Below are 12,114 nucleotides of genomic sequence, written 5' to 3'. Positions count from 1 at the left end.
TGGGGAAAAGTAAGTATAAATAAATATGTTTAATTTATACTAATATAATTAAATATATTCTCTATTGATTCATTGAATATCCCCACAGTAAACTAACAAAAGCAACTGTACCTGATCCCTTCTTGTTTGATATATTTAGCTTGCCCTGACGTGGTGAGAACACCACTTATCCATGCAGTTGACCCTTACAGACTGTAGATTGTCTGTACACTTAACATCTATTCCAAGATATTTATTGAGCATCTACAATGCAAATTACTCAGAATTCAAACACTTAGCCATGTAGAGTTAATAGACTATGGAAATAAACAGTAATCAGCAATCACAGAAATAAATGTGAAACTACTGTTGTGGGAATTGGTCCAAAGGGGATATAGATAAATATCTTGTAATAGTAAGATTCCATCCTATCAGAGAAAGCAGAAGAACGAAAGCTGTATGGGATCTGTAGATCTGTGTACATACATTACTACCTACATTGGCTGACACCCCTAGATAAAGGATACAGAGTGAGGAAAACAAAGGACCTAGAAAAACTGCTTGGCCACGTAGAATAGGATACACGGAGACAAGAAGAGTGGTCAAAGAGCTGGAAGGAAACCAGAACAGGGTTGGGCCATGAAACCAAGCAAGATGAGTCCAATTATATCAAGAGTTAAAGATTAGAAATAGCATATGATGGGGTGGACAGTGTGTCTGTAGGGATCAGTAGGATGTTTATGTTTTAGGGGCAGTGATGTGGTGGTAGGGCATATCTCAATTAAATATAACTGTTCTCTTTATTAGTTGTGTAGTCTTGGGTAAAAGGCTATTTGGCTTTTGATTCTGCATATGTAAAACAGGGATAGTAACATCTCCCTCAGAGTTATTGTGGGAATGAAATGAATTATATACCATGTGACTAGCTCTTTGTAGATCCTCAATAAAGATTGATTTTCCCCTGCCTTATACCTCTAGTTACTTATTCATAAATCTGTTTTTATTGTCAGTCTCCTTGATGTGTTAGTATTGGTGTTGGACTTCATCACAGGTCTTATACTAGTGAGATGTTGTAAGGTAACAAATCAGACCTCTGGATATAGGGAGCCAGGCATCCACCTGTGTGTCTCTTGGTATGGTGCAGGGGAACCTTAACACTAGGAATCGGAAGAGTAAACAATACATCATCATCACACCGCGTTTTTCCTTTCCAGGAAAAGAAACGTCAGTGACCAAAATGAAGACCCAGTTCTGTAGGGACATTTTTCTGTTATCATTTCTAATTGCATAAATTTCCAATGCAAAATATTCATGATATATGATTACACAACTTAAGTATTTTTGTTGTTGTTTTCAGAGATAGCATTGGACCTCCCAGATTTTTCGGATTGGCTAGAAGTGAGCAGTCCTTCCTCCCTTCCTTCATTTTTGTTTATCAAATACAATGAATGGAAAAAAACATGATTTCCTCCACCAGTTCAGAACTCTTTGCCTGTCATCTCTGACAGATTTTGCAATGTAATTGTGGCTGTATTGTCACTAAAGCAAGTAGGGACAGTAACAAACAACACACCATGTCTCCGAATTCCCCTTTTTGTTCTCGAAAATCTAGCCAAGTTAAGGAAAGGAGAGAAATCCTGGGCTGGAAAGTCCAGACACATTTTATCTTGAAGGACACTGGGTGAGTGTTAATCTGAGAAAGCTACTAAAAAAGTAGCTTTGCATGTTCACCAGGACAGTTGCTCCTTGGGATGCTGGTAATAGAAGCAAACCAAGCAAGCTAATGTGATGATGTCATTCATTGTTTCTGCGGTCAAACATAAACCCGCACTCTGAGTGGGAACATGCACGGAACTGAGAGTACTGTGGGATTTCACTCAACCAGCTGTCTGCCACTGGACACATCTTGAGGGAGAGGAGAGGCACTGCTTGGCAAAACACTATGAGCAGCGATGGAGGTGCTATCAGATTTTCTCCACTCAACTCTTATGGAGGGGTTTCTGATTTCTTGTAAGCTTCTTAAAAAGCAAACGAGTCCCTTCAGGGCCAGGCAACTATATTAAATTAGAATTGCTAACAGAAATTGCAGAGCCTGGGGGTGGTAACTACTGAAAGTGTGTAGTACGTAAAATATATCGGAGCTGTGAGTTCGTTCTACCGTTAGAAAGGAAACTGTAAACATTTAAGCAAAGTGATTGGGGCCGTACAGAAAGTTGATGGAAAGTAACTAAAGCTAAACACCTGAGCGGGGTACCGCGCAAGTACACAGCCGGTGGCTGCAGTTAAGTTGCCACCGGGAAAGCCGCGCCCCGCCCGCGTTCCAGGGCCGAAGGTTGAGCGTTTGAGTGTCCATGGCAACGCGACGCTTCCGCCTTCTGGAAGCTTAAGCTCCAGCGCCGGTTTTGAGAGACCGGTCCCGGTGGGAGGGACCCGGGCTGGGAGGGTCTGATGGGGGATCGAGGGGGTGGGGGGTTGGGGAAGTTTCTGGGAACACTTGCCCCAGGGGTTGAGCTAAACTAAGAAAAATTGGTTCAAGACCCAGCACAAAGGATCTTGTCATTCCAGTCCTTTCGCCCGCGCAGGGAACGATGCCTCTGGAGGCGGTGGTGGAGCTGCAGATCCGGGCGGTAAGAGATCAGCAAACCTCTGCTCCTTAACCTCGAGTCAGACTCTTTTAAATGGTCCCTCCCCCGCAGTTTTCATCACCCCTCTCCCACTTAACACATACACATCAATTTCTTTTGGGACGGTTCGTACCTTTGTCCCTGAGATTTCTCTATATTTGTATTCCTGGACTTGCTGACCTTTAATTCAGATCAACCTGTTCCATTTTTTTTCCCCTTCCAAAGCCATCATGTTTCTTAGCTTCATTCTAAATGTTTGTTGTTTTAAAACAGCACTGCATTAAGTCCAAGTAGGATTTTCTTTTTTCAGGATAAAGACTTGTGAAAGGATTTAAAAACTTCTCCTTTAAATAACCATGGCATAATTTTTTAAAAGCCCCATTACTTCCTGATAATTTGTCACATTTATGAGCCAACCAAATATTAACTGTTTCCCCTAGGGATGGCTTTGACTTGCTAATTCAAAAAGGGAAATCAATCAACAAATGTTCTATAATTACCCACCAGATCCTTCCTAAATGAGGTGTTAGGGAAGGGGGACAGTCATTCTGCTTCCATTTTCCCATCCTTCTGTAGTTAGTGACAGACTGATATGCAGCTTTGTCTCCAAGCTGCTAGGGACTTCTCTGCTGGCTACCATTAGATTATAAGACCAACAGGACCTGCTGTGGAATCTGGCTAGCTTCCATACAATTGGCAAATGCTAAGGTTTCATCATACATGCAGCTGTGAAACAAAGGTAATAAAATTTTCCTAGTTTTGTGCCATTTTGCTGACAGAAAATAAGGCCAGACCATATCAATTGTGTTTTATTAATTGCAAGCTTTCAAAACTGCAGAAGGTGAAGGATCTCTGGAGAAGTCAAGTGGTATTTCTCACATACAGGCAAAACTTATGTTTTCATCTCTCACATTATTGGTTAATTTTATTTTGATTTTTAAAAGGCATTCCTCAGTGTACAATTAACAAAGAAATCAGTTGTCTACTCTACAGTAATTATTATGTTCCAGAAAATTAGGTGAATTGATCTGTGCTTTAAAAGCCAGCAAACTCAGATCCCAGCAGCTAATTCAAAATTCCAGAATTATAACAGGGAATTTCAGAAGTATAACTACAAACCAGAGGGTAAGCCCCCAATATTCAGACTTGTGGATATTGCAAGAGGAAATACAGTTGCTTTCAAATGTTTGGCGTGAATATTCCTGCAATTACAATGAAGCATCTCTCTAAGGTTAAACAACATACCCCAAACCACTTAAGAGATTCACAATTTGGCTGATTGAGCAAGTGAAGAGATAGTCCACGTTCAGGGATTGTTGAAATGTGAATTATTTTATTTAGGAGTACCTATTCCTCTTTTAGTGTGCCTCTCACTCTCAGAAAGTTTATGCCCCCCACCCCCAGTCATAACTTACTTATCTATCACAGTCATTCTCAGGTTCCTGAGAATGACTTATGCCCACATCCACAATCCTTTCTATTCATAAATACTTCTATTCATAATTACTTATCTATCACAGTCATTCTCAGGTTCCTGAGAATGTTCTTATGCCCACATCCACAATCCTTTCTATTCATAAATGCCAAAATAATTGGTCATTATTATCTGAAGTCACTAGTTCCATAAGCAGGTTTTCTTTTCGGGTAGAGCAGCATTTAAAGCATATATATTCTTTTGGGTCAAAAAATGAGTAAAGTCTACCACACATTTGGTGGTCTTTGGTCTTATGATCTGGGGAGGCAACATGGATGAACAACTTTAAATGTAAAGGTCAAAGTAAATAGAAATATAGGGGTTTTACCTAGTGTCTGACATAGCAGCAAGCTCCTCTGATGAATTCCAAATTAAATAATGTTATGTAAAGTATGCTGTATATAGGAAAATAGAATTCCATTTATAAAACTATAGTATATAAGGGTCATTCTCATGGTACATATGAAAAAGCTTATGCACACACTTTGAAAAGAATCACATTATTTTCCCATTTTTTTTATTACTGGATAGAGGAATGTTATTCTTTATTCAGTAGAGATGATGGGCAGTTTCATCTCCTGCCGTGCTGGTCACTGACATAATACGTGGTGGGTCTACCCGCTAAACTCTCAGTTCCTCTCACTTTCCCCAGCAACTTAGCTTCTCTGTCCTCTGTGATGCCATGCTACGGGTTGTCAACAGAATTACACATGAAACCACAGTCTCATACTTACTTTTCTGTGGGCACCTTAGACATGCCCACCTTCTAAGTGTTTCTTTAAGTAGTTCTTGGTCTGTTCTCTAAATGGTAAAAAAACAGTATTAAAGAATAGTGGGAAATATTTAAAGACGTTTTGAAAGGGCATAGGGAGAGAAGCTAAAGTACTATAATCATCCTTCTCACTGCCCAGTCCACAAAGATGGAAGAGATAATAAAATAAAAAGGCTTACCAAGAAATTCAGGATTAAGAAGAAATCTCCCTGATCGTGGCAACAAATCTTCAGGGAATAGAATAGAAAAACCTGTGTCTTAGACTTTTAAAATACTGTTTAAAGTCTAACAGAAAAAGGACTAGGATTAGTATACGACTTATCTGCATGTATATTTATGGAATGAAGATCGTGTTTCTCAAAATTCAATTTACAAGTGATATGTTAACTTACAGGATACTATACAACACAAATCCTTCTGTCAACTTTTAAACTAGCAACGGAATAACCACCCCAGCTTGTTTTCTTTGCAGTTGTCCTGGAGATATAAACAGTTGAATAAATATACAATAGATTTTTTTTTTCTTTTTTGATTCCCTTAATATGGCTCTCTTCAGTAATGGCTAGCACGTGCTCTGGCCTAGCAACACATCAAGATGGTGGGATACCTGAAATCCTAAGGAAGCCTGAAATGTCTAAGAGGGGCAAGTGGGATGGTGGCTGGTTTAGGCTGGCATCATCAAATGTGGAAGCCTTCAGCTCTCCTGGTGCCATAATCAATGAGATGGTGTCATTGTTGATTCCACAGTATAAAGAGGACCGGAGCATTGTGGGGTGAGAGCCAGCAATAGTCCACGATGCTGTACTGCATGTAGCCCAGAAAAAAGCCAAAAGCCACATCGGTGACATTGTGCCTCCCCAGCATGACCCTGGAGAGACCCAAGATGAAGGCCCACAATATCACCAGCACCCTCAGTGGAATGGCCAGTACCAGGTGCTTCAGGATGAACCGGGACACCAGGGAAGCCCTTGTGGCATGGCCCGAGGGAAAGGAGTACTTGTCCACCGAGAGAGTGACAAACATGTCCATCTGATTGTGGGCCGGCCGGCGCCTGCGGACCAGCCCTTTGATCAGGGCCACAACCAGCAGGTCCAACAGCAGGGCGAAGAGAAGGTTCATCAGCACCTCGCGCCCGGCCCAGCTGTCGCTCCTGTACAGGCAGTAGAGGGTGCCCAGCAGCCAGGTGATGCCGTGTCCTGAGATCTCCAGCAGCTTCATAAGGGGCCTCACGCTGCCCCAAGACGAGCTTTCCCCTGCACACACCCCCAGCTTCTTGGACAGCCACAGGTCGATGGCCAGCAGGGAGCGCAAGGCGATGCCTAGGAAGGACGGGTTCAGGTCCATGCGGTCCTCCTCGGGCAGTGTGGGAGGGGGCGCCTGCGAGGGGCCCGCGGCGGTCAACGGGAAGGAGCCGCGCCGGTGCACCGGGCTCTCGGACGCGCGCAGCCGGGCGCAGGTGGGGTCCACGCCCGCGGCGCGGCTGCTGAGCAGGGACTGGAACTCGAACCTGCCGCTGCCGCCGCCGCCGCCGCCGCCATGGGCTGGGCTGCCAGGGCTGCTGCTGTTGCTCGAGGCGGAGGCGCCCAGCGGCCGTCCCTCGACGCTCCTCCGGGGGCTCGCCATCTCGGCGGGCGGCCCGGACCCCCGGACCCGGCGGGACTAGAGAGTGGCCTCCCGTCCCTGCAGCCTCTTCCGCTTCCGCACAGCCATCCTGGAGGGGCGGGGAGAGAAGCCGGCGAGAGCGCGATTGTGACACCTGGCGGAGACGTGGGAGGGAATTGGAATTTCCAATATGAAATCGGAGAGAACAGGGCAGGATGTTGATGCTGGGAGGTACAGGTGAGGGAGTAAGGTGATGGGGACCATTTCAGGGCCCCTGGGAAGCTAGGAGGAATACAACCCTGTTAAATAAAACAAACTCTGCTGCTTCTTTTTAAGATTTCTTGCCCGGGAGTGTTCCTACCAGACAAGCAAGATGTGTACCTCGGGGTTTACCTCCTGAATCAGTACGTGGAGACAGCCTGCTTTCCTTCTGTGTTCCCTATTGTGATTCAGCAAAGTTTGAGATTTGAAAAGGTGAACTTGACTTTCTCACTGTATTTTGAGGTCTGAAGATAATCTAATAGTTCTTGTAAAATTATTTTGTAAGTTTTCTGTAAAAACATTACCCAAAGTCATTTAAATATAGTGCAAAACTACAGTTAGCCTTGAAGAAAAATCTCAGTTGAAAGACTTGCTTTTGCTTCGCAGGTCCCACCAAGTTCTGTCAACCTAGTGCTAAATACCCTGGTCAATGTTTTCTATTCTTGGAACTCCCATGACATTTTCTAACTGGAGCATAGGCAGCATTTCTGAATGTTCTTGCAGTTGTTAGAATTGCATTACATTTATGAAAGGGATTATTAATAAATTGCAGACCTTAGCAAAAAACTTTCTTAAGCTGGGAAAAATAATGAAAGACTATAACCAAATCAGTTAAATCTTGTAACTGAAATCCTGTGAGGATACAAGAAGGCTCCTCTGATTTATTTAAGTCACACCTGGTTTATGTAGCTACAGTGATAAGGCTAGATTCCATTGCAGTGAATGCAATCATGACATAAATAGCCCAAAAAGTACCCACCCACTTCCTTCCCACCTCAGTATTTAAAAGGATATTCATTTGATTACTATGCAATCACTGGCAATCCCCTAAATTTTTTGTCTTGCATCTGGAGATGGAATCAGGGTTAACCTTAATAAAGCTAATGCTTTTTCTCTAAACAGTGTCACTGAGATCTTTTGGGCAGAGGGAAGTCTCTAGGGTAGGTCTGAAAGATGGTGCCCAGAAAGTGACCTATCTGTTTTGACCTGAGGATGGGAAAGAGGATGAAGATTGATTCACTGAAGGGCCAGGGTTGTATGCAATATATTTGTAAATCACAGCCTGGTAATTTAAGTAAAAAATATGCTAAACTGGATAGAAAGAAAGAAACGGCTATTAACCTGAAGGAACCTATTTCTCACATTTAGATGTTGAAAGTGGTAAAAATGCAGCCATTTTTTCCTTCCAAGAATTTTCATATTAGTTTTATCAATTTTCAATTTAATCTGTAGAAAACTTTAAAAATCTTTTTATAAGAAGTTCAAGGATACAAAATTGTAGAAGCACAGAATGATGACTCTGTAAATGACCTTGGGGTTGAACATCTAGTCCAACCTCCTTGAATTGTTTAAAAAAAAAAAAGGAATGAGTCTTCGAGTCACATTGTAGTTGCTACTACTGCCCTGTTGAAAAGCTGTAAATTTGATATTACTAGTCAAATATATCACAGAACCATTTTTTCTTTTTATAAAACGAAATTGATTGTCCTCTTGTATGAGTTGTTTAGGTTCATAGTGTAGTTTTCTCCTCGTCAATTCCATCTTTTCTTTTATCTGTTCACTTCTGTTGCTTCAAATACTTGCTACAAGTATTGACAACATTTTCTCTTCCTCACACCTTCTGTATAATGCAGAGTTGAATATTTTAAAGTATTTTAATGAACAAATTCCTCATGAAAAATTTATGAGCCATTGTGTTTGAACTGTTTGTGTTGATCATTTACTCAAGATCACACTTGAGAAAATCCTCAGATATGGGAGTATTCATTTCCCAGGGCTGGTATACAAAAATACTACAAACTGAGTGGCTTAAACAACAGAAGCATAGTGTCTTACAGTTCTGGAGGCCAGCAGTTTGAGAGCAGAATATTGGCAGGGTTATGTTTCCTGTGAAGGCACTAGGAAGAATCTTTTCTCTACCTCTCTCCTAGCTTCTGATAGTTCCTTGGCTTTTGTCAACATAACTTCAATATTTGCATGGCTATTTGTTCTTTATGTGTGCATGCTGGTAAAAAAAAAAAATTGGGAGCAAGTCCAGTGCTTTACATGCCTCCATAAGTAAACTGAAGTCCAGTGTAAACTGTAAAATGAAGCTAGAGACTTTACCAATTAGAAACTGTCAACTATCCTCTTAACTGGAGACTTTCCCAATCAGAAACTGTCAACTAACCACTCACCAGGGTCTTTCTACTCCATCCAATCAAATATATTTTCCTTGTTTTATTTCCATAAACAAGTTCACCTATAAAAGCTCTCTGCCCACTTTGTAGCCATGAACTCTCTGAACCTCTTCTGATTGAGTGCTGCCTGATTCATGAATCATTCTTTGCTCAAATAAACTCTTGAGTTAATTTTGTGTAAAGTTTTTCTTTTAATAATTCCTGTGCTCAAAACCCCCTTTTTATAAGAACACCAATCATATTGGATTAGGGATCCAGCCTATTCCAATATGACCTCATTCTAGCTTAACAATTATATAATGACCCTATTTGGAAATAAGGTCACATTCTGAGATACTGGGGTTAAGATTTCAACATATGAATTTGGGGGGACATAATTCAACCATAACAATAGTGAAGGAGGGTGCAGTAATTGAAATAATTTAGGAAAAAAATTACATTTGCTTAAAAAATCTAAATCAGTAAGACGAAAACAAAATTACAGAGAAACAGTCTCCCATTTTTGTTCTTAAAGCAGATCTGGCTTTGGATCCAAGAGCAGATTTTTAACCATGTTTAACATCATTTAAACAAGAACTCTAAAGTTTAAAATCAAAGTCAACTGAAACAAAATTGTTTTCTACAGGATTCTATAATTTAGTGGGAAAGGCCTTTTATTTGATATGCCTTTTATTTTAGTCCTATCCCAGAACTGTCAAGGACAAAGTATGCAGATTTGGCAATAACTGAATAGAGCACAGTATTTTTCTTGAGCTTCATGATAAACTTAAGAGGCTCTCTCTCCCTGACCTCTAGATTCTGTGAGTGTAACTGCTAGTGAGCTTTTGTGTGTGTGTTACACATAGGCAGAATTTCTATTTTAATGTTACTTCTTAGCATAACTAATTACTTGGGAAGAGAAGGCATTCAGTTAACATTTAATGAGTGTCAGTTGTAAGTACAATGTTTTTCTAAGTACTCAAGACTCAGGTTAATGTAAGTTGTACTTTTAACAACAAATAGAACTAGGTCAAATTGATGACATTTTAAGCATGCGGTAGATTTAGCTAACTCAGATTTCCTTGCATGTGCTATTGTTCTGTTAATTTTTATGTATTTGTTCTATAGTCCTATGTTGATCTATTAACTACAATTGTTGAAAGTGTTTCTGTTGAGTCCTAAAATATTATATGACTAGACTTTACCAAATAACATTCTAATTTTTAAGAAGAAAATAATCTATAGTTTCCATAAGTACCTATTAATAAAACTTAAAAAAAATTTCCCCCATTTTTGTTTTCTGCAGGTATTTGAAAATGCAATAGATCCTGGAGCTGTAGCAGAACTTTTAGAAAGTAGGTACTCATTAAAGAAAAAAAAATTATCATGTGTAATTCATAGGTATAATATTCTGCTACTTATTTATAAACTGTGATACTTCCATGTTTGATCCATGTGTACATTCAAGAGAACTTATAGTAAAATTTGAATCATGTTTTTGATCCCATTATAAACCTTCTTCTAAACATAGATGGGATTTGCTAGATGGTAAAATTCTGTTTGGTTGTTTATAAATATTAAGTGAGAAATTCTATACCATTAGTAATCACTCTCTATTCCCTGCTAACCCTCCCAGCCAAAAGCAAACACTGATTTTTCTGTCTTTGTAGATTTGCTTATTCTGTATATTTCACATAAATGGGATTATACAATATGTGGTCTTTTGTGATTAACCTCTTTTGCCTAGCGTAACATTTCAAGATTCATTCATGTTACAGCATGTGCCAGTACTTCATTTCTTTTTATGGTCAAATAATATTCCATTGTATAACCATACCATACCACGTTTTTCTACTCATCTATTGGGTCGTTTGCACTTAGGCTATGATGAATAATGATGCTATGTATATTTGTGTACAAGTTTTTGTGTGGACTTGTTTTCCTATCTATCTATCTATCTATCTATCTATCTATCTATCTATCTATCTATCTATCCATCTATCTATCTATCATTTATCTAATTATCTGTACATCTATCCAAGAGTGAAATCACTAGGTCATAGAGTAGCTATTTGGTTAGACTTTTAAGGAGCTCCCACACTACTTACCAAAGCAGCTGAATCAATTTGTGTCTCATCAGTAATGTCTGATAATTTCATTTTTTCCACACCTTAGCCAGCAGTTGTTATTATCTGTCATTTTGATTGGTGGTAGTCCTTGTGGGTATGAAGTGGTATCTCATTATTTTGATTTGTATTTCTTTGATGGCTAATGATGTTGAGTATTCTTTGGAGAATTGTCTATTGATCCTTTGCCTACTTTTTAAGTGAGCTGTCTTTTTTTAAAAAAAATTGAGTTGTAAGTGTTCCTTATGTATTCTATATAAGTCCCTGTCAGATATATGATTTCCAGTTATTTTCTCCTATTCTTTGTCTTTCATTTTCTTGTTGGAAGTCTTTGAAACATAAAAGTTTTAAATTTGGTGAATTCCAGTTTGTTTTTCTTATATTGCTTATACTTCTGGTATCATATCTAAGAAACTATTATTTAATTCAAGGTCACAAAGATTTATGTGTAAACATAAAATTTTACGATTTTGACTCTTACACTTGGGTCTGTAATCTATATTCTGTTGATTTTTGTGAATAGTGTGAGATATGGGCCTATTTTCATTATTTTGCATGTGGATATCCATTTGTCTTAGCACCATTTCATAACAAAGATTGCAAAGACTTTTCTTTCCCTCACTGAAGTATCTTGGTCCCTTCTTGAAAACCAAGTTACTCTAATGTAAGGGTTTATTTTTAGTTTCCCAATTCTGTTCCACTGATCCATATGCCTGTTGTTGGTATGCCAACGTACATCCTCAATTATTCTAGCTTTGTGGGAAGTTCTGAAATCAGGAAATGTGGGTCTTCCAGCTTTCAGTTTAGTTCTTTTTTCAAGACTTTTTTTTCTAATTGGTGTCACTTCAGTTTTCATATGAATTTAGAATCAGTTTGTCACTTTCTGTGAAGAATCTAACTGGGATATTAATAGGGATTTCATTGAATCTATAGATCAATTTAAGGAATATTGCCATCTTAACAATATTGTCTTTCAATCATGAACATGGGATGTGTTTCCATTTGTTTAGGTCATTTTCAATGTTTTATAATTTTTAGTGTACAATTCTTGCATTTCCTTTGTTAAATCTTAAGTATTTTATTCTTTTTGATGCTATGGTAAATGAAATTTAAACAT

General features: G+C 39.3%; 2 protein-coding genes across 5 annotated transcripts in view; one reads left to right on the top strand and one right to left on the bottom strand.

Moving 5' to 3' along the window:
* The first annotated feature begins 122 nt into the window (after positions 1 to 122).
* SPATA6L (spermatogenesis associated 6 like) overlaps positions 123 to 12,114 on the top strand; it is a 49,920-nt gene continuing 37,928 nt past the window's right edge. The window contains exons 1-4 of one of the 4 annotated variants that reach the window (XM_079113075.1): positions 123 to 1,937; positions 2,562 to 2,606; positions 6,788 to 6,925; positions 10,178 to 10,226. In XM_079113075.1, the coding sequence (XP_078969201.1) occupies positions 1,932 to 1,937; positions 2,562 to 2,606; positions 6,788 to 6,925; positions 10,178 to 10,226 (238 nt within the window). In that variant the 5' untranslated portion in view covers positions 123 to 1,931. Of the gene's footprint in view, positions 1,990 to 2,561; positions 2,607 to 6,787; positions 6,926 to 10,177; positions 10,227 to 12,114 lie in introns of all 4 variants that reach the window. The other 3 variants (XM_079113078.1, XM_079113076.1, XM_079113077.1) reach the window with 3 other exon arrangements.
* PLPP6 (phospholipid phosphatase 6) lies at positions 5,302 to 6,608 on the bottom strand. The gene has a single exon (XM_079113091.1). It carries the CDS (start codon positions 6,470 to 6,472, stop codon positions 5,579 to 5,581), a length of 894 nt encoding a protein of 297 aa, XP_078969217.1. The 5' UTR covers positions 6,473 to 6,608; the 3' UTR covers positions 5,302 to 5,578.

This window comes from Sciurus vulgaris, assembly GCF_902686455.1.
Source record: "Sciurus vulgaris genome assembly, chromosome: 15".
Lineage (NCBI taxonomy): Eukaryota > Metazoa > Chordata > Mammalia > Rodentia > Sciuridae > Sciurus > Sciurus vulgaris.
Note: the sequence above shows the minus strand (reverse complement) of the source record. Positions and strands in the feature narration are given on the sequence as shown.

What these genes read in the sequence shown, in the direction of transcription:
- PLPP6 (XM_079113091.1), bottom strand. Translation starts at nt 6,472, where the DNA reads ATGGCGAGCCCCCGGAGGAGCGTCGAGGGACGGCCGCTGGGCGCCTCC.